Below are 22,312 nucleotides of genomic sequence, written 5' to 3'. Positions count from 1 at the left end.
TCTTTGCCAAATTTGGTAAGTTTTCAGATATAATTTCTTTGAGTACTTTTCAGCCCCCACCCTCTTTCTCCTTTTTCTGGGACTCCAATGAAAGGAAGGTTAGAACCTTTGTTATTGTTCCACGAGTCCCTGGTGGCTTTATTCTATTATTTTTTGCCTATTTCTCTCTGTTGTTCAGAATCAGTAATTTCTGTTGTTCTGGCTTTGAGTTCACTGATCTTTCCTCTGCCTCCTCCATTCTGCTGTCGAACCTATTAGTAGAGGTTTTTGTTTCAGCTATAATATTTTTCAGTTCTAAGATTTCCATATGATCTTTATATCTTCTGTTTTTTTTTCTGAGACTTTCCATTTTTTTCTATGAAGTATGTACATTACTGAAGCATTTTATGATTTTTTAAGTTTTAATTTATATTATGTTTATTTTTGAGAGAGAGAGTGAGACAGAGTTTGAGCAGGGGAGGGGCAGAGAGAGAAGGAGACACAGAATCTGAAGCAGGCTCTGAGCTGTCAGCACAGAGCCCACCATGGGGCTCTAACCCACAAACTGTAAGATCATGACCTGAGCTGAAGTCGGATGCTTAACCACCTGAGCCACCCAGGCACCCCAGTTTTAATTTAAGTTGCAGTTAGTTAACATACAGTATAATATTAGTTTCAGGTGTACAATTCAGTGATTCAACACTTCAGTACAATATCCAGTGATCATCATAACAAGTGCATTCCTTAATCCCCATCACCTATTTAACCTATCCCCCTCCCTCCCCTCTGGTAACTGTCAGTTCTCTATAGTTAAGAATCTCTTTCCTGGAGCACCTGGGGGGGGGCTCAGTCAGTTAAGCATCTGACTCTTGATTTCACCTGAGGTCATAATCTTACAGTTCATGAGTTCAGAGCCCTGAATCAGGCTCCACGCTGACAGTGCAGAGCATGCTTGGGATTCTCTCTCTCTGTCCCTCCACTTGTTCTCTCTCTTTCTCTCTCTTTTAAAAATAAATAAACTGTAAAAAAAAAAGACTCTGAAAAAAAACAAGGAGAACAGATTCTTTGAAAAAAAAAATCTTTCCTGTTTGCCTCTCGTTTTTCCCCCTATGATTGATTGTTTCTTAAATTCCACACATGAATGAAATTGTATGGCATTTGTCTTTTCTGACTGACTTATTTCACTTAGCATAATACTCTCTAGCTTTATCCACATCGTTGCAAATGGCAAGATTTAATTTTTTTGATGTTTTTATTTATTTTTGAGACAGCACGAGCTAGGGAGGGACAGAGAGAGGGGGAGACAGGAACCCAAGTGGGCTCTGTGCTGACAGCAGAGAATCTGATGCAGGGCTTGAACCCACAAGCCATGAGATCATGACTTGAGCCAAAGTCAGATGCTTAGCCAGCTGAGCCACCCAGATGCCCCAAGATTTAATTCTTTTTGATGGCTGAGTAATATTCCATTGTATGTATATGTGTGTGTGTGTGTGTACATATATATATATATATATATATATATATATATATATGCACACACACCCTCTTCTTTATCCATTCATCAGTCATTGGACATTTGGGCTCTTTCCATAATTTGGCTATTGTATATAATGCTGCTATAAACATCAGGGTGCACGTATCCCTTCGAGTTAGTATTTTTGTGTTCTTTGGGTAAATACCTAGTACTGTAATTGCTGGATCATAGGATAGTTCTATTTTTAACTTTTTGAGGAACCTCCATACTGTTTTCCAGACTGTCTGTACCAGTTTGCATTTCCATAAACAGAGCATGAGGGTTCCTCCCCATTCTCCATAGACTCACCAACACCTATTATTTCTTGTGTTGTTGATTTTAGCCAATCTTACAGGTGTGAAGTGGCATCTCATTGTAGTTTTGATATGTATTTCCCTGATGATGAGTGATGTTGAGCATTTTTCATGTGTCTGTTGGCCGTCTGTGTGTCTTTGGGAAAATGTCTCTTCATGTCTTCTGTCCATTTTTGTATTGGCTTATTTGTTTTGAGGGTGTTGAGTTTTACAAGTTCTTTATATATTTTGGATACTAACCCTTTATTGGATATGTCATTTGCGAATATCTTCTCCCATTCTATAGGTTGCCTTTTAGTTTTGTTTTGTTTCCTTCACTGTGCTATAATGGTTACTTGAAAATCTTTGTCAGATATTGACATTTCTCTAACCTTGGTGCTAGCATCAGTTGATTTAATTCAGTTTTGAGTTCTTCCTGGCTCTTGGTCTAATGAGTGGTTTTTTTTATTGAAACCTGGACATTTTCATATTATGTTTCTGAAATTCTGGATCTCATTTAAACCTCTGTTTCAGCTGGATTTTTCTGACACTGCTGTGCCAGGGAAGAGAGTATGACCTTATTACTTATAGGTGGAAGTAGATGCTCAGGTTCCCCACTTGGCCTCCATTGATACTTAGGGTGGAGGATTCCTTGGTACTGCTGGGTGGAGATAGTATCCCACATGGTCTCCATTAACACCATGATAGAGGTGGCCTCATTATCTGCTGTGTGATGGTGAAAGTCCTGCCTCTTCATGAGTGTTTACAGACTTTGTTCCTCCTTTGTTCCACCTTCTCTGGGAGTGGAAATGTAGGTTCCACTGATATTTCAGGGGGTAGGTGAATGCCTTATTACCAGCCATTGAATATGAAAGTCTTGTCTCCCTATCTGGCCTTCTGATACTATGCAGGGTGCCTCCTTACGCCCTCACAAGGGGAAAAATTTAGGCTCCCCAGTTAGCTTTTTCTGGAGTGGGTGGGGCTGGGATCACAGGCTTTTCTGTGATGTTCAGCTGTATTAGAGCCGTTAATGTCTAAAGGTTTTCTGTCTTGCATTGCTGCCCTTTTTCTGGTCCTTTGTCTATAGAGAACAGTCTTTTCTTGGGGCTTTGGTTTGTCTATGCCTGTTGGCATCTGTAGCACCAACTCTGAGCTATATGAAGCAAATAAAAACCCAGGGAACTCACCACTGTATCATTCCTTGGCCCCAAGGTCTCTAGCCAATCTTTCTTCTCTCTACCTTTCAGTCTCCTTATGTTTATGAATAGTGTCTTTTTTGAGTCTTATGTTTATTTTATGTCTAGGGTTTTAGTTGTACTTAGAAGGAATAGGGATGAGTACATCTACTCCATCTCATAGAAGTGAAAGTTCCCTGGTTCATTTTTCTCACCATACAGAAACATAGATAATGAGGGGTGGGGAATCCCTACACTTAAATAGAAGGGACAAACCAAACCCTCGTAGCTGACATCAGAGTCACAAAGAGTCACAAAGGCATGTTGCATAACCAGGAAGAAGCCCAGAAGAAATCAGCCTCTATTCTTTTACAAGGGAAGCTAAGGTGGTCCAAACTACTGAGCTACATTTTCTAGGAGTTTGCTCCTCAGAGTATAGTCCATGGACCAGCAGCATCAGCATCCCCTGGGAGCTTATGAGTAGTGTAGAATCTCATGCCCCATCCCAGACCAAATGAATCAGAATCTACATTTTAACAGTATCCCCATGAGACTTGTATGCACTTTAAAGATTGAGAAACACTGCTTACTCATTTGTCGGTATCATCTTAACATCTCACATTTGATCTTTTAGTTCAACTGAAAGAATTACTACTTCTGCCAATCATAAAATAGTTTATAAACAAGACTTGGGATCTAAAGGAAATGAAAGGTAAAGTTTCATTGTCTGATAGAATTTAGAAGTGAAATTAATGATCTTTGAAAAATGTTATTTATTCCATTAATTTGTAAACTGAGGCATTGAAAGATTAAATATCTAACACAAGCTCATACAACTATGTAACAGCAAAGCCGAGAATTGAACCCAGTGCACTTTCTTCATAGCACAATGGTCCTTGGGTTTTTCTTCATCTAAATCTTTCTTCTTCCAAGCTTCACATCTCCTTGAAACTGGAATTGAGGTTCAGGCAAATATATCTTTTTTTTTATTTATTTATTTAAAAAAATTTTTTTTTCAACATTTTTTATTTTTATTTTTGGGACAGAGAGAGACAGAGCATGAACGGGGGAGGGGCAGAGAGAGAGGGAGACACAGAATCGGAAACAGGCTCCAGGCTCTGAGCCATCAGCCCAGAGCCCGACGCGGGGCTCGAACTCACGGACCGCGAGATCGCGACCTGGCTGAAGTCGGATGCTTAACTGACTGCGCCACCCAGGCGCCCCCAGGCAAATATATCTTTGATTCAGGCTTTGATATTGTGTCTCTTCTGGATTTCTGTAGTTTGTTTCCTAAGTGGTCTGTAACTCTTTCTTCTCTTCTCCAGTTTTACCTGTTCATCTCTATTAAATATATCTCCCTAAAACACAAACTTTACTATATCAGTGCTTTTCCCCCAAATCTCTTTTTCCCTCTAGATTTCTAAAAGCTCTGCATTTTCTAAATCCTTACCCTCACTCTAAAGGCTACCTCTAATTTCATCCATCACCAACCCCCCCCCAAACAAGACAGTGTTTTCCCCCACACAAATGTAGGCAATATTCTCCTTATTATCAATCTTTACCTCTTCTCCCTCTTCCTCTTAGAACAAAGCAAGATCTTTCCTCAAGACATGTCTGTCACTAATTGTTTTTGTGGAGGTCTCATCTTCTCCCATTCCCTTTTTCTCAGCAGAAGAAGGAACTAAATTACCTGAATCCTTGCTTCCTTTGTACTTGTTACACACCATCTTCTTGCTGCTTCTCTTCACTTATAATCTGTGTCTTCTCTTAGTTATCAGTGTTGTCATGAACTAGCACTTTCTGAGCCAGTTTTTCCTTCCTTGGTAACTTCAGTTTATTATCCTAAGTGACTTTGGCATCCCTGTTATCAATTCATCCACTTCACAGTTTTTTGCCCTTCTTTAGCCTCTGTCTGTACCCCATATAAGGTCCACTTCCAAGATTGTTAACTCAAAGTTTTTCGAGTTACTATAATCTCTCTTACTTCTCCATACTTGTTCTTTGCTGTCACTTATACTTCAAATAACTCAACCCTTCCCATTCTCTTATAGTCCAGTCTAGCCACATTCCTTTTTTTCCCTTTCCTTTTTTCTTTCTTTCTTTCTTTCTTTCTTTCTTTCATTTGGTTATACCTCCCGTTTAATTTTTTTCTAGCCTAATGACCCACCACTATCAGTTCTCCTGATACTAAGAAGCAGAATCACTAGAGAAAAGCACAGAACTAATACAAATTTATGTTGAGTTTTTTTTTAACGTTTATTTATTTTTGAGATAGAGACAGAGCATGAACGGGGGAAGGTCAGAGAGAGGGAGACATAGAATCCGAAACAGGCTCCAGGCTCCGAACTGTCAGCACAGAGCCCGACACGGGGCTCGAACTCACGGACCATGAGATCATGACCTGAGCCGAAGTCAGCCGCTCAACCGACTGAGCCACCCAGGAGCCCCTATGTTGAGTTTTAAATGGGTTCTTAACACTCCTCAGAAATCCTTGCACTCTTGTCAAGTTTTTTCCAAACTCAAGTAAAATGGCTGCTTCAGGTTTTTTCTGCCTTTCCTACTTCCATAAAAACTTAGAACTACTTCACAATGACCCCAGTAGATGGCCTCATTGTATCTTCCTAATTGAGAAGATCAAGGACATCAAGTGTGAGTTCCTCCATTGCCCCATGTCTCAAACATAATGTTTTGCCACTGTACCTCTTTACTCATCTTAACCTTTTCCTCAAAAGAAGAGAGATTCCTTCAACCTTAAACTGTTAGTTCAATCTCCTTATACTTCTTGAAGTACCTTAGTATCTCTCCATTATTTTCAATCTCTGTCTTTCTAAGTATCTTCCCTTTCTACTCTAAAAAAAGGCATAGGTCTCCAACAAAATACCATGTTCCTGGATGGCTTAATAGGAATCAGTTTCCCTAAATTCAATCAAAATAAAAATCTTAATAAGATTTCTTAATAGGATTTTTTTAGTGAAACTTGATAAGTCTAAAATTCTTCCCCCAAAGGAAATAAGCCACAATAGCCAATACATCTTTGCAAAAGAACAAGGCAAGATTTGTCCTATCAAATATAAAAATTATAAAGTGTTATTAATTTTAAGAATATGGTATTAGTTTATGGCACCTGGGTGGCTCAGTGGTTAAGCATCTGACTTCAGCTCACATCATGATCTCATGGTTCAAGAGTTTGAGTCCCACATCGGGTGAGCTCAAGCTGTTCTTCAGGTGAGCACAAGCCCTGCTTCAGGTAAGCCCCACTTCTCTCTCCCTCTCTCTCTGCCCCTTACTCACTTGCGCCCTCTCTCTCTCTGTCAAAAAAAAAAGTATGGTTTTCGCTTAAATGAAATCATAAATAGTAATAGGAGAGGATAGAACCCAGAAAAAGACCACATACCTATGAGAATTTAGTATGCAATGAAGGAGGTATATTAAATCACTGAGAGGATGATCTATTTAAAACATGACATTAGGACAATTTAAAAAGTAAAGTTAAATCCTTACCTGTAAACTGAGAGGCATTGTAACACGGTGGTTGAGCACAGACTTTGGAGCCAGACTGCCCATCTTAAAATCTGGCTATACCATTTATTAGCTGTATGTGAGTTCTGTTACCTAACTCTCTGTGCCTCTGTCTCCTCATCTGTAATATTACAGTGTTGTCAGTAGTATTAAATAATACATGTAAAGTACTTAGGTGTCTAGCACATAATAAGTAGTATATAAGTGGTAAGTATTCACACTGTTTTTACCTCATACCATGTACCAAAATGACCACCAAAAGAAAGAATATCCAGATGGATTAAGAAACTAAACAAAATCAAAGCTATAAAGGTATTAGGAGAAATATAGGAAAGTACTTTTTTTTAACTATGGGGTAGAGAGGACCCATCCAGAAGTTGGTACAGAAAAAAAATAGATTCAGTTACATAAAATTAATAAATGACCCAAGATACCATAGAAAACTTTAAAATAAGCCACAGACTTGGATAAAATATTTGTAACATTTTTATTTTTATTTTTTTTAGTACAGTTGACACATAATATTGTTAGTTTCAGGCGTACAACTTAGTGATTTGACAAGTGTATACATTATGCTATGTTCAACACAAGTGTAGATACCATCTGTTCCATTATATCACTATTACAATATCATTGCCTGTATTCCTTATGCTGTGCTTTTTATTCCCGTGAATCATTCATTCCATAACTGGAAGCCTTTATCTCTCTCTCCCCTTGATCTATTTTGCCCAACCCCCCACCTCCCTCCCCTCTGGCAATAATCAGTTAGTTCTCTGCATTTATAGGTCTGATTATGCTTTTTGTTCATTCATTTGTTTTTTGGGTTTTTTTTTTTTAGATTCCACTTATGAGTAGAATCATATGGTGTTTGTCTTTTTCAGTCTGACTTATTTCACTTAGCATAATACCTTCCAGGTTCATCCATCCATGTTGTCTTAAGTGGCACAATCTCATCCTTTTTATTGCTATGTAATATTCCATTGTGTGTGTTTGTGTGTGTATGTGTGTGTGTGTGCGTGTGTGTACCACATTTTCCTTACCCATTCATCTGTCAGACATTTAGGTTGCTTTATATTTGGCTATAATGATGCAGTAAAACAGGGGTGCATATATATTTTTTATATTTTGCTTTTTGTTTGTTTATTCATTTGTTTTTTGGGTTTTTTTTTTTTAGATTCCACTTATGAGTAGAATCATATGGTATTTGTCTTTTTCAGTCTGACTTATTTCACTTAGCATAGTACCTTCCAGGTTCATCCATCCATATTGTCTCAAGTGGCACAATCTCATCCTTTTTATTGCTATGTAATATTCCATTGTGTGTGTGTGCGTGTGTGTACCACATTTTCCTTACCCATTCATCTGTCAGACATTTATGTTGCTTTATACTTGGCTATAATGCTGCAGTAAAACATAGGGGTGCATATATATATATTTTTTTTTAATTAGTATTCTTGTTTTCTTTGGGTAAAATACCCACATTGTGGAATTATTGGATCATATGGTATTTCTATTTTTAATTTTTTGAGGGATCTCTATACTGTTTTCCACAATGTCTGCACCAGTTTGCATTCCTACCAAGAGTGCATGAGGGTTCCTATTTTTTCACATCCTTGCCAACACTTGCTATAACTTGTCATTTTGATTTTAGCCATTCTAACTGGTATAAGGTGATATGGTTTTGATTTGCATTTCCCTGATGATTAGTAATGTTGAACATCTTTTCATGTGTCTGTTGGCCATCTGTATGTCTCCTTTTGAAAATGTCTACTCAGGTCCCTTTTTTTAATGTTTATTTATTCTTGAGAGAGAGGGGGAGACAAAGATCCAAAGCGGGCTCCGTGCTGATAGTAGAGAGCCCAATGCGGGGCTCGAACTCACAAACCATGAGCTCATGACCCAAGTCGAAGTCAGACACTTAACTTGTTGAGCCACCCAGGCACCCCCTCTGTCCACTTTTTAATTGGATTGTTGTTTTGGGGGGGTTGAGTTGTGTACGTTTTTAATATATTTTGGATATTAACACCTTATCAGATAAATGATTTGCAATATCCCCCCCCCCCATTCAGTAGGTTGTCTTTTTGTTTTGTTGATGGTTTTCTTTGCTGTGCAAAAGCTTTTTATTTATAAGTAGTCCCAATAGTTTATTTTTGCTTTTGTTTCCCTTGCCTTTGGAAACATCTAGAAAAATGTCGCTATGGCCAATGTCAGAGAAGGTAGTGCCTGTGTTCTCTTCTAGGATTTTTACGGTTTCAGGCTTACATTTAGATCTTTAATCCATTTTGAGTTTATTTTTGTGTATGGTGTTAAAAAGCGGTCCACTTTCATTCTTTTACATGTGACTGTCCAGTTTTCCCAGCACCATTTATTGAAAATGCTGTCTTTTCCCCATTGTATATTCTTACCTCCTTTGTCATAGATTAATTGACCATATAATCATGGGTCTATTTCTGGGGTCTCTCTTCTGCTCCATTGATCTATGGATCCATTTTTGAGTTAAAAATCAATAAGAAAAAGATTACCTACACTAGAAAAAACAGGCAAAAGCTGTGACTAGGTAAACTACAAAAGACATGCAATTGCCTAATAAAACACATGCAAAAGTTGTTCAACCACACAATTAATCAAGGAAATCTGTATAAACAAAAATACATTTCATTGATAAATCAGGTGAAAATGGAGAGATTTTTCTCTAAATTAGAGGGTGTGTTTGGGATAATGTTAAAAATATATAAGGTCAGAGGAGCACTCAATCAAGAGTAAGTGCCCCTGGCCTCTACTCTCATCTGTGCCACAGACACACTGTGTGGCCTTAGGCAGATGGCACTGCCTCTCTTGGCGTCAGTTTCTTTATCAGTAACAAAAGGTTTCTAGAGACTTCTACTTCTGGAAGATCTAAATCTATGAGAATCTAAATGGATATGTTCCCCAGAAAAACAGCCATATTGGTGAAAATTATAGGAAAAACAGCTATTTAAAGTCTTTGGAAATTTTTTTAAGAGCATATAGAAGATGAAGAAGGATCCATTCAAGAAAATCTACTAAATCTTGATAAGAACCTTGAGAGTCCATAGTACTGGAGCCATGACCTACTCCCTCCCTGTCCTACCCCCAGCTCAGCATAATGCAAGCTCCACCCCAGGAAAGTGTGGCCAAGGAAACAATGCTCTCACTTCCCTCAGTCTCCCAGTCAAGGGATATGGTGTCCCACAAAGAACAGCAGGCTGCCAGGACTTACTATCCCACCTTCAGCTCCAGGCTGCAAAGGCTCAATTTTGAGCAAGTATGGCCGAAAGAATGAGGCTTCCCTTCCTTTACCAACCCCACTTGTGGGGCAAAGGACCTACCTTAGGCAAGTCAGACCACTGGGGCCCTTGCCTCAGCTAACTCTTAGGGCAGAGGTTCCACACCCAAAGAGGCAAGCCAAGAACACTAGAAACTACCACCCTACCCAGTAACCTCTAAAAGCAGGTGTATCACTCAGAAAAAAGGGGTCCACTGTCCCCCCTCAAAGCTCTGGAGCAGGGGCTTAGAGATTTTTCCCAAGGGGAAGGGCAATCTATGAGAACAGAGTCTGTGTCCTCTGAGAAGCAACATAAGAAGCTTCACATGTGAGGGAAACAGACTTTGCCATAAAAAGGAATTAATTATTGCCACATGCTACAACATGGATGGATTTGGAAAGCATTATGCTAAGTGAAATATGCTGGTTGTAAAGGAGTACATATACTGTGTGACTCCATTTATCTGAAATGTCCAGAATAGGCCAATCTATAAGAGAGAGAAATTAGATTACTGGTTGCCCAGAGATGTAGGGTGGGTATGGAGGGAAATGGAGAGTGACTGCTAATGGCACAGGGTTTCCTTTAAAGGGGATAAAAATTAATTGTGGTGATGATTACAGAACTCTGTGAATATACTAAAAACCACTGAATTGTATACTTTAAGTAGGTAAATTTTATGGTATGTGAATTATATCTCAATAAAACTGATGTACACAATTATCACTTCAGGAACACTGAGGAGAGCCTATAAGTGCAGGCATTTGTGTTCCAGAACACCTACAGTTTTATTAGAGATATGCACGATGGCCGTATTTATTATGATGTTAAAGATAGAAAAAACTGGCTTCGATCATGAGCCCCAGAAAGTCCTAAGAGCAAACACCTCTATTTGCCATCAGTGACTTGTATTTCACATAGGCCAGTCCATGTCACTCTGGGGTGAGTAGCTGCACTGATGCATTACTTTACTGAAGATTAATGATTCTCCTGAGCAACACTGGACATGAGGGCAGCTAATACAAATGAAAATAAAACTCCTGCAGTGTTCCCTAACTCATTGAATGGCACCATCATTCTTCCAGTTGCCCAAGCCAGGCATCTAGGAATCATCCCCCATTTCTAATATATCACCAAGTCTTGTCAACTCTGCCTCCTAAATATCTCAAATTCATTCACCTCCCATATTCCACTGTCCCAAACCTAGTTCAAGTTATCATCTTTTTTTTTTAACTTTTTTAAATGTTTATTTATTCTTGAGGGAGAGAGAGACAGAGTGTGAGCGGGGGAGGGGCAGAGAGAGGGAGACACAGAATCCGAAGCAGGCTCCAGGCTCTGAGCTGTCAGCACAGAGCCCGACGCGGGGTTCGAACTCATGAGCCGTGAGATCATGACCTGAGATGAAGTCGGACATTCAACCGCCTGAGCCACCCAGGAGCCCCACAAGTTATCATCTTTTACCTCAGCTACTGTAGGAAACTTTTAGCTGGTTTCCTTGCATCTCTTGCTTTCATTTATACCTTTCTCCATCCAGCAACCAGAATGATCTTTTAAATTTTCAAATATGTGACCTTGCTTAATCTGTGGTTTCCCATTGCTTTTAAAGACCGAAATTCTAGGGGTGCCTGGATGGCTCTGTTGGTTGAGCGTCAGCTCAGGTCATTATCTCATGGTCTGTGGGTTCAAGCCCTGTATTGGGCTCTGTGCTGACGGTTCAGAGCCTGGAGCCTGCTTCAGATTCTGTGTCTCCCTCCCTCTCTGCCCCTCCCCCACTCATGCTCTGTCTCTCTCTCTCAAAAATAAGGAAACATTTTTTAAAAATTTTAAAAACTGCTTCTTGACACACTTCTCTGAAAATTAGGGGTAGGTGTTGGTGAGATAATCGACAGAGGACAGCACCAAGGGAAGCCCCAGACAGGATAGAGGCTTTTCTCCTGCTTAGAGGAGACCAGGAATGAGTCCAACCAGGCCTCAGAGCTTTTTCAATTTATGTGTCCCTTCATGAAGTCGTCTTGCCTTATGTACAGCTGACAAACTTTTAAGATGCTCTCCTCCTACCTTCAAGGAATACAGGATTGTTCATGGAGGCTGTGGCTCCTTCTTCGCGTTAGCAGAGCACCCATTGTTTGCTTAATAATAACACTGATACAGTAACACTGATACAGTCAGTACTACAATGACTGTGACAGTGATAACTGTAAACCCACTGTTCTTGGATTTCAGGAAGACTACCCAGAATCAGAGACTCTCTGGCTGATGGTCAAGTCCTGGAATATTGGGATATATATGTACGGCGGAAAGAAGTATGTATCTGCAGAAAAATGGTGTGACCTTTCACTGCGTTTTCTTGACCACCTTGGCTCCCTCAAGAGAAACTATGAAACTCAGGTGAGGAGGGAGAGAGTAGGGGTGGATGATATGACTCGGAGAGCAGAGAGGCTATCTGGCACTCAGTAAAGACTCAGTCCTACCTTCCTTGGCTGGGAAAGAATCTTGATCATTGTTCCTCACAGTGGTTCCATAGAACAGCAAGAGTTAGGGGACTGTAAACAGTAATGTTTTAGAGTGGAAACCAGGAAGGGCGATGAACAGAGGAGAACTTAAGGATAGCAAATGGAATCTAAATAAGAAGAATGCCGAGACAAGGGCGCCTAGGTGGCTCAGTGGGTTGAGTGTCTGACTTTGGCTCAAGTCATGATCTCACGGGTTCGTGTGTTTAAGCCCCACATCAAGCTCTGTGCTGACAGCATGGAGCCCACTTCGGATCCTCTGTCCCCTTCTCTCTCTGCCCCTCCCCCACTTGGGCATGTGTGTTCTCTCTCTCATTCCCCCCACCTCTTCCTCAAAAATAAACATTGAAAAAATTAGAAGAATGCCAAGACAGAGCTCTGGAAAGATGCATCACTGTCAATGCCAGTGCAAGTAGGGAAGGACTGAGCACCATGCAAAAGATCACTGTTTACGAAAGTATTTTCTCTAGAAACTAGTTGCAGACTTTTAGGCCATTAGGTAACCAGGAGAGGCTTGGTGGGGGAAAAAACAGTCTTGCTACCAAATAAGGGCAGAAGATATTTTATGTTTTAAGTACCACCTCCCTTACAATAGCTGCCTGTCCCTAGCAAATGTACCTAGTGCTATGGGGTCCTTCTTCCCTAAGAGAGTACTATATTTTTTCCCCAAAGTGGTTCCTCAGAACTCAGAAGGTCAAGGTTAGGCTTCCGTGCTATCACCTTGCATCTCTCAGGAAATCTATTTGCTGTTCTCTTTCCTAGATGAATACTCTGTATGGCGAGCTGGTGGAAGCATTAAGCAAAAGCAAGGGCTCAGTTTTCAACAAAGAGTGAGAAGAGCTGGAATAAGGCATCTGAGCAGGCAAGCTGACATCTACTTGAAGATGTTGAATACCTAAATTCTTGCCAGACTTTATCTTGAGTTCTTGTTTCTGTTTTTTCAAACCCTGTTTTCTTGTTGTTACATGAAATTTTCTGAATTAAAGCATTTTGACTGTTACTGCTGTGGCCAGCTCATTTCTGGTGGACAAATTTTCCAAAGTACCAAGGATGTTATTATATGTTGAAATAGCCATATGAAGTAAGAGTATTCATGGCCCATGTGAGCAAAAACATTCTAGTCCAACACAAGTTGCATTCTATTCCAGAAGTGCTTGAATTCCCACTACCTGAAGGTAACAGAGAATCGCGGACTATTCAATAGAAGAACCTTAGTCGTCAATGGGCCCAGAATTGATCAGATTCATAAACTTGCTCTATGACACCCTTGAGAATGGGTCATCCAGCCTCTATTGGAGCATATCGTATGACAGGAATGCCCAAGATAGCTCAATCTACCTTTTTTGCTAATAGGGAGACAGAAATTTGTCTCCCTATAACAAGTCTGCTTTCTCTGCCCCAGATACACTTTGGAGAACTGAAGACAGAAGTCAGTCTCCTCCCTGTCTTCCTGGCTTTTTCTTCTTCTGCTTGAACATTCCCAGACCCCTCCACTGTTCCTCATATGATATGGGCTCGTACCTTCCAAGAGCCACATCCCACGTTCCAGTAAGGTCTGACCCACACAGAATTCAGCAGCCTCATTCTGGCAGGACTTGAATTAGTGTACTATAAGATCACATTGGCTTTTTCCCCCAGTTGATCTGGATGAACATCTTTAGACTTTTGATTTCGAAACAGTTTCATACTTACAGAAAAGGTGCAGAGAAGCACAAAGAACTGCTATATACCCTTCGCCCAGCCTCCCTATATGTTGACATTTTACCACATTGCTTTTATCATTCTCTCTTTGTGTGTTTCTTTCTAAACCATTTGAGATTAATTTGCAGACATCTTGCTCTGTTACCCCTTAATACCTCAGTGCATATTTCCTAAAAACAAGGACACTCTCATACACCACAGTTAATCCATCAAAATTAGGAAATTAACAAGGATGCAATTCTAACATCTAATCTACAGACCTCATTCAAATTTCACCAATTGTCCTAATAAAGCCCTCCCTAAGTTTAGAATCATAAGTTGCATTTAGTGGTCATGTCTCTTTCATCTCCTACAAATGGAAATAGGTTCTTAGTCTTTCCTTGCTTTTCATGACCTTGACATTTTTAAAGAGTACAGGCTAATTACTTTGTCGCATGTACTGCAGCCAGGGTCTGTTTGATGTTTCCGAATGATTAGATTCCATTTACGTATTTTGGGAAGGCCTGCAACAAAATTGGTATGTTCTTCCTGGTGCATTGTACCAACAGGCACACAATGTCAATTTGTCCCATCACTGGTTAAGGTTAAGATGGCATCGACCAGGTACTTAGTAATTAAAAAGTAATTATGAAGTGCTTTGTGGAAGATAATTTGAGACCAGATTTTCCATTCCTCATTAAGCTTCCACTTACTAGTTTTAGCATCCATTGATGATTCTTGCCTGAATCCATTTTTACTGTGATGGTTGCTAAATGTTGATTTTTTAATTTCCATCATTCCCACTTCATTTATTAGTTGGCGTCTGTTAGGTGAAACATGTTCTTCTCCCCCATTTATTTATTCATATTTTTAAAACAATTTTTTGTAAGTAGGCTCCACACTTAATGCGGGCTGGAACTCACAACCCTGAGATCAAGACCTCAGCTGAGATTAAGAGTGGGACGCTTAACTGACAGAGCCATCCAGGCGCCCCTAAAAATGTTTAAATACAGACTGACGGATTTCTGGTTTACTCAGTGAGTGATAATCCACTATATCTTTTTTTTTTTTTTTAAGAAACTGTTTCTTTTCTGTCCACCTATTTCCATTTCATTTGCCTTTGTGGAAGAGTAGCTTAAGGCCATTCAGTGGTTGTTCCTCCCCATTCAGTGGTCTGAGCCATGGGAGCTGCGGACCAGTCTTCAGCAGAGAACCACTGAATAGGCACAGAGGGCACCTGCGTGCCTTCAGACCAGTCTGTGACTTCAGGTTAAGTAGCAGTGGATTCAGGAGCTGGAGCAGTCCATTCACCCTCATGTTCCACCTTGGTCACAGCCTTTTCAGCAGTGGCCTGCTCTTCCTTCTCAATCTCTTCAGGATCTCTGTAGAGGTAGAGATCAGGCATGACCTCCCATTGGTGTTCGTGGGAAATGGTGCCACGCATGTGCAGAACTTCTAGATCATCATTTTGCTCAAAGCTGGCTCCTATGTCCTTTTGACATGTCCCTATCAATTTTTGAACACTTCCTTTCTTTGTGACACAGTAAGATGTTCCAGCCTCATGTTATAGTTTCCCTGCCCCAGCACTGGAATCAGTAATTTCTCCAAGAATCCCTGGTTCCTTTTTAATTGAATGGTAGCTAGTGCCCAAGATCTGAGGCACTCATTACCGGGACACCATTGTTTCTAGGTCCTCTCAGTGGACAGAGCTAGGAAATAGTAGCCAGAGATATTTTTTTAAGGTTACTTACTTATTTTTAGAGAAAGAGAGAGGCAGGGAGGGGCAGAGAGAGAGGAAGAGAGAGAGAATCTAAGCAGGCTCCACACTGTCAACACAGAGCCCGATGCAGGGCTCATACTCACCAACCATGAGATCATGACCTGAGCCAAAATCAGGTCTACTGCTCAACCGACTGGGCCACCAAGGCACCCCCAGAGATCTTTTTTTATGTAATCTGCACAGCCAATGTGGTCAAACTCATAACCTCAAGATAAAGGGTCACATACTTTCCCAGCCAGGCGCCCCCCCCAGTGCTAGGAAATAAAATGTGTGTATGTGTATGTACATCTACACATGTACATGCATATCTATAGACAGATATAGATACAGTTGACCCTAGATAAGGATGCCAATCTCTGCGCAGTCAAAAATGCACATACAATTTTTGACTCCTCAAAACCTAACTACAAATAGCCTACTGTTGACTGGAAGCCTTACCAATAACAGAAACAGTCGACCAACATATAATGTGTATGTGTATTATACACTGCATTCTTAAGCTAGAGAAAAGAAAAATTTATTAAGAAAATCATAGGGAAAATACATTCACAGTACTGCATCGACAAAAAAAAAAGCCTATGTGTACATACGTATGTTAAAACTGAGTTCAGACCAATACCTCCATTTTCAATCCAACACGATACTGTTCTAGCCATCTTCCCCTTCCGTATTTGCAACTGTCTCTTCCCACATTGAGAAACCTGGCTCTTGTGACTCCCAAATAGCCACTTACTGGCTCAATCTCCCTGTTTGAGAACACTCTCCCAGCCATCCTGGCCTGTGAGGGCTGCCCCTTTGGCAAGCCCTGGAAAACACACTGAACAAGTCATCAGCCAACCCCCATGCCTCTCTAGGAAGCAAGTTGAGCCGTTAGCTGAGTCACCATCAAGGTAAAGAGCAAAGGACCCCATTCGCATTTAAACAGGCATTTCTTATTGTCGACTCACTGGACTTACTGTTGACTCTCCCCGGCCTTCACCTTAGTTTATTCGTACTTAGCTTTGAGAAGTCAGCTCAAAGGCAAGTTCCTCAGAGAAAACTTCCCTGCCTGGGTCAGGTTCCTCTGTCATATGCTCTCCTAGCACTCAGTTGTTATTCATCATAATTTGTCAATATATATTTGTTCGTGGACTAGTTTGATTAATATGAGTCTCTCCCAATAGTGTTTAAGTTCCGTAAGGGCAGACAGTATGTTTTCCTCACCACGGTATATCCCCATTGTCTAGCGCAGTCCTGGCACCTTCAGCAAATAGTTGTTGAAGGAATGAGTGAGAACTTGGTTTGTTTTCATACCTTCCTGTCATTAATTAGCACCTCGGTTGTACTTCCAGTTTTTTCATCTAATTGCATTCATCCCTATTACATTGCTCTTGCCAGTTATTCTTTTTGGGTAGAGTCTATCTGTATTATGTCATTATGCCTCTCAGACCTACTTTTTATCTTGAATAAAATTTTTTTAAGTTTATTTTCAGAGACAGCACAAGAGAGAATTCCAAGCAGGCTGTGCACTGCCAGCACAGACCACGATGTGGGGATTGAACCCACGAAGCCATGAGATCACGACCTGAACCGAAATCAAGAGTCAGATGCTTCACCAACTGAGGCACCCAGGCGCCCCTGTCAGACCTACTTTATCTGCATATTCTGTCCACATGCCATCTAATGCCTTTATTCAAATAAATGATCAAACGTCCTGAATAGGGAGAGGGCTGAGACAAAGCTTGGTGACATGCCTCGTGGTCCTACTTCCAAGTTTATTCATTCATGCAACAAGTACTTCCTGAACACTTGGAGAAAGTACATGGGAGACCGTATACTGGGCACTACAATAGGTACTAGGGATAGAGTGAACAAAATAGAAAACAAAGTCTCTGCTGCAAGGAGCTTGCTTTAACATTTGAGTGGTGGGAGCAGGACAGATAACAAACTAGTACGTAAATAAACATTGGCCCATCAGCACACTTGCGGATGATCACTCACCCATTCGATAAAGGTACTAAGGTACTATCTACATTTTCCCAACTTTTTCACAAGGATATCATGAATGACTTTGTCAATGCCTTGCTGGAATCTGGATACACTATGTGATGTTCCTCTGCTTTACCCATTTACTTACACTTACTAACGTCGTCTCAGCAGAGGACATGAGCTTAGTCTGTCTTGAGCTATTCTTAAGTAAAGGGCTTTCTGAACCCTTTGTGATCACGAGTTCCCTTCTAGGTGTCATGCAAGCCATTCCTTCCCATAATGTATTCTGGAAACTTGCCTGTGATCAAGATGAAACGTACCTGTCGGAAGCTTGTGATGCCTACCATCTTCCCTTTAAAAAGGAGCATACGGCCTTCTCTAGGCTTCCAGCATCTTTCTTATTCCCCCTGGCTCCCCAAGGGTCACAGACTCCAGTGCAGTGATCTCATCTGTGGGTTCTCCCAACATCCTGAAATACAATTTGGGCCAAGAGACTCAAAATCATTTAAAGCACCTTGATGCTTCTTAGAATTTTTGAACTTATGGGGGCACCTGGGTGGCTCAGTGAAGCATCCGACTCTTGGTTTCGGCTCAGGTCTTGATCTCGTGGTTTGTGAGTTTGAGCCCCACGTCGGTCTCAGCACTGACAGTGCAAAACCTGCTTAGGATTCTCTCTCCCCTCTCTCTCTGCCCCTCCCCCACGCACGCCCACTCTCTCTTTCTCTCTCAAAAATAAACTGTCAAAAAAAATTTTTTAAAGAATTTTTGTACTTACTATGATGGTTCCCTCTTAGCAATGTCTGCTTGACCCTTCCCAGGCTCACAGGCAGTTTGTATGGCAGAGAAGACCAAACAAAGCAAAGTGGGAATTAAAGAGGTTTCTTGATCTGTGTTGTCTGACAACAGTACTCCATTTCCTTTTTTATTTTATACCCTGTGGCACTACTGGAATTCTTTTGGCACATGCTTATAATTTTAAAAACTAATTTTAATTAAAACAAAATGTACTATCTGCCCCATCTTGCAGACTTCAAGGCCGCCTTCATTTGCTTTTTCATGCAAACAAAAGTGAAAGCAGCCTCTTTTTCTTACTCCTGGAATTAGCTCATTTTGGGTCAGGCCTTCCTAATAGGATTTTGGCGGTTCTGGTGTTACTGTTTCATATTCGGCATTGGTCAGCTGCCCTCCTCTCTACCTTTCTCATTTCTCATCATCAAAGAATTCTCTGTGCATGTACATCATTTCCTTTAGATACCTTTCCTTTTATTTCTTCATTAAAATATTTCACAATTACATGGTCAGAATTCAGTTTCTAAGAACCTTTCAGCCCTTTGGAAGGGTGGCCAAACAGAAAATGCCAGAAAACTTAGTAGATATGAATGAATACCTACTAAGTGCTAAGCACTTCACATGTGCTATCTTATCTAATTGTTATAACAAGCCCAGAAAGCAGTGGCATTCTGTTATTGTTCCTTCTTTCCTTTCTTCTTTCTCCCTCCCTCCCTTGTCATTTCTGTGAGAAATGGAACCTCAGAAAGTATAAGTAACTTAACCAAGGTCACACAGCTGCAAAATGACAGAACCATGATTTGAAGCTAAGATCTATTGGACCCCTGCTTTTTCTTCTTTTTTTTAAGTTTATTTATTTAGAGAAAGAGAGAGAGAGCACAAGTGGGGGAGGGGCAGAGAGTAAAGAGAGAATCCTAAGCAGGCTCTTCACCTTCAGCACAGAGCTGGTCAAGGGGCTTGATCCCAAGAACCATGAGATCATGACCTGAGCCAAATTCAAGAGTCAGGCACTTAACCCATTGAACCACCCAGGCGCCCCTGGACCCCTGCTTTTTCTTTGCCCTCATGCTACCTTTCTTTTCTCTGAACTGTTTGAAGTCTGCCTTCTTAAGTTCTACGGCAAAATACCTTACTGTGTCCAGCCTTACATTCGTACAAACTCTTAGCTAAAATGGTTGCTCTTCAAATTTCCCCTTCACCAATCAGCTGTTCATTACTAGTCAGAATTAGGACCTAAAGAACAAACAGTCCCTCTTGCTGATTTGTTGACTTTCTGTTTTTATATTTAACAAAAGAAATTTTTTTTACTTTTTTTTTTTTGAGAGAGTAAGACAAAGCACGAACTGGGAAGGGGCAGAGGGAGAGAGAGACACAGAATCCGAAGCAGGCTCCAGGCTCTGAGCTGTCAGCACAGAGCCCAATGTGGAGCTTGAACTCACGAACAGTGAGATCATGACCTGAGCTGAAGTTGGACGCTTAACTGACGAGCCACCCAGGCACCCCTCATGTTTGTGGATTTCTATGCAGACAGCACTATGTAACCTCCCATTCTCAAAGCCATTGGTTTTCTTAATGTGTTCTTCTAGATGCAAAATTCCAGTTGTAAGTTTCATTCCTTCAAGTCTTAATAAACTAAAATTTCATATTTACTTCATAATATTAGGTGGTACCATATGAAGTTGCAAATTTATAAGCCCCAAATGGTTGAATGTTGGCAATTTCATATGGTTCAACCCGATGCATGTGCTGTGCATTGATGCAGAAACACCTTAACCCCGTAAGTTCTGTTTATGACTCTGACTCTTTTCCCAGATGTATTCTGTGACTGAATGGGCACCTCTTACAGTAGTGCTCTTGTTGTCATATCTGATATCATCCATAGTAATTGATTTTATAATATTATCAGGGCATTTCTGCTTTCCCTTCCATTTTCAATTTCAAGTTCTCTTTATCAGATCAGCAAGGCTCTGGGTAAACACATTTTTTTTTAGTTATCATAGAGAACTCTGTCCCTAGCCAAGAGCCAAGCAATCTGGTATTTTAAACTATGGTCCAGACAAAACAAATCCTATTCTAAAATTCCATTTCTATAGGCAGCCATTTCATCTTCCACATATTCTTTTCTATTCCTAAGTACCAGTTTTCCTTTGTAAGAAGAAGAGAAAACACCACATGGTCCCCCAAGTCCTTGAATTTGCTACCCACAATTTCATAGTATTGAAGACGATTTCCATGTCTCCTTTGGTGGGGCCCCTCCCCCCTAGAAAGCGTACACCTGTTATATTAAGAGGTGGAGGAAGGTGAGGGCAGCCTGGCTGGCTCGGTTGGGAGAGCACGGGACTCTTGATCTTGGGGTCATGAATTTGAGCCCCACGTTGGGTGTAGAGATTACTTAAAATCTTTAGGGGCATCTGGGTGGCTCAGTCGGTTAGTGTCCCACTCTTGATTTTGGCTCAGGTCATGACCCCAGGATTGTGAGATCAAGCCCTGTGTGGGGCTCCACGCTGATAGTGTGGAGCCTGCTTGGGATTCTCTCTCTCCTCTGCCCCTCCCAGTTCTCTCTCTCTCTCCTCTCAAAATAAATTTTAAAAAATCTTTTTTTAACGTTTATTGAGAGACAGAGAGAGACAAAACGTGAACAGGGGAAGGGCAGAGAGGGAGACACAGAAACTGAAGCAGGCTCCAGGCTCTGAGCTGTCAGCAAAGAGCCTGACATGGGGCTTGAACTCACAAACCGTGAGATCATGACCTGAGTCGAAGTCAGACGCTTAACCGACTGAGCCACCCAGGTGCCCCAACTTAAAAAAAAAAATCTTCAAAAAAAGAGAGGTAGAGTCAGGTGGAAATGAGCAGCATTTGTTTGATATGATAGCTTTCCCACAGCTCTCTGTTAAACTGCAATGACAATACATCAAGGAAAATATTCATATATATGCATATTTATGATCCCTCCATATTGTCAATCAGGAATTCACCAACCATTCATTCATCTGTTTGTTCATTCATTCATTCGTTCTTTCATTCATTTATCTACAGCCAATGAATAATGGTGGTCTAGACCAAGATCTTGCCCTCGTTGAGTTTACGCTCTAATATAGGAAGAAGTTAGGCTTACATTTACTGCATTAGAGTGACTATAATATTAAAGATAGAATATGAATCTTATAAAAAGTGAAGGGAAAGTGCTGAGATTCCAAAGGAGATGAGAAAGTGCTTTATGGGGAAGGTCGAACTGGACTTTAAAGATGTATATAAAATTTGAACATAAGGAATAAGAAGGGTATTCCTGACCAAAAAAAAAAAAAAAATGACAGCATGGCAAAGGCATGCAGTCCTTCTATCCGAGGAACAGTGAATGGTTCTGTATATTTGTAGCATAGAGTGCTTGGGGAATGGTGGGGAAAAGCTTAAAAAGCTAGGTTGGAACCAGATTAGGGAGGATCTCAAATATCTGGGTAAGGAGTTTGGACTTTATTCTGTAAGTCACTGAAGGAATTTGAGCTGGCAAGTGGTAGGGTCAGAGACGGACTCTAGTAATATTAATTTAGGCAATAGTAGGTACATTGGATTGGAGAAGGAAGAGTGTAGAGGAAGGAAGACTTATTTGGAGGCCACTGTAATTTTCCTATTTCACCCTTTTATAAAGCCCCATGTCTTCATTAACAGCACTTATTGGTTTATAAATATGTATTTATTTATGTGATTATTTGTTTAATGTCTATCTCCTCAACAGTAAGCTCTATAAGGGCAGAGACCTATATGTTTTGTTCACTACTGTATCCGCAGGGCCTGACATACAATTAGGGGTTTGTTGAAAAAATGGAA

At 40.6% G+C, this 22,312-nt stretch overlaps 1 protein-coding gene across 1 annotated transcript in view; it reads left to right on the top strand.

Moving 5' to 3' along the window:
* TEX11 (testis expressed 11) overlaps positions 1 to 13,270 on the top strand; it is a 250,439-nt gene extending 237,169 nt beyond the window's left edge. The window contains exons 29-30 of the mRNA XM_047843907.1: positions 11,984 to 12,148; positions 13,033 to 13,270. Of these exons, the coding sequence (XP_047699863.1) occupies positions 11,984 to 12,148; positions 13,033 to 13,104 (237 nt within the window). The 3' untranslated portion in view covers positions 13,105 to 13,270. The remainder of the gene's footprint in view (positions 1 to 11,983; positions 12,149 to 13,032) is intronic.
* The last annotated feature ends 9,042 nt before the right edge of the window (positions 13,271 to 22,312 follow it).

The sequence above is a fragment of the Prionailurus viverrinus genome, chromosome X (genome assembly GCF_022837055.1).
Source record: "Prionailurus viverrinus isolate Anna chromosome X, UM_Priviv_1.0, whole genome shotgun sequence".
NCBI classification, from domain to species: Eukaryota; Metazoa; Chordata; class Mammalia; order Carnivora; family Felidae; genus Prionailurus; species Prionailurus viverrinus.
The sequence above is the reverse complement of the archived record's forward strand: the minus strand, read 5'-3'. Positions and strand labels throughout refer to the sequence as shown.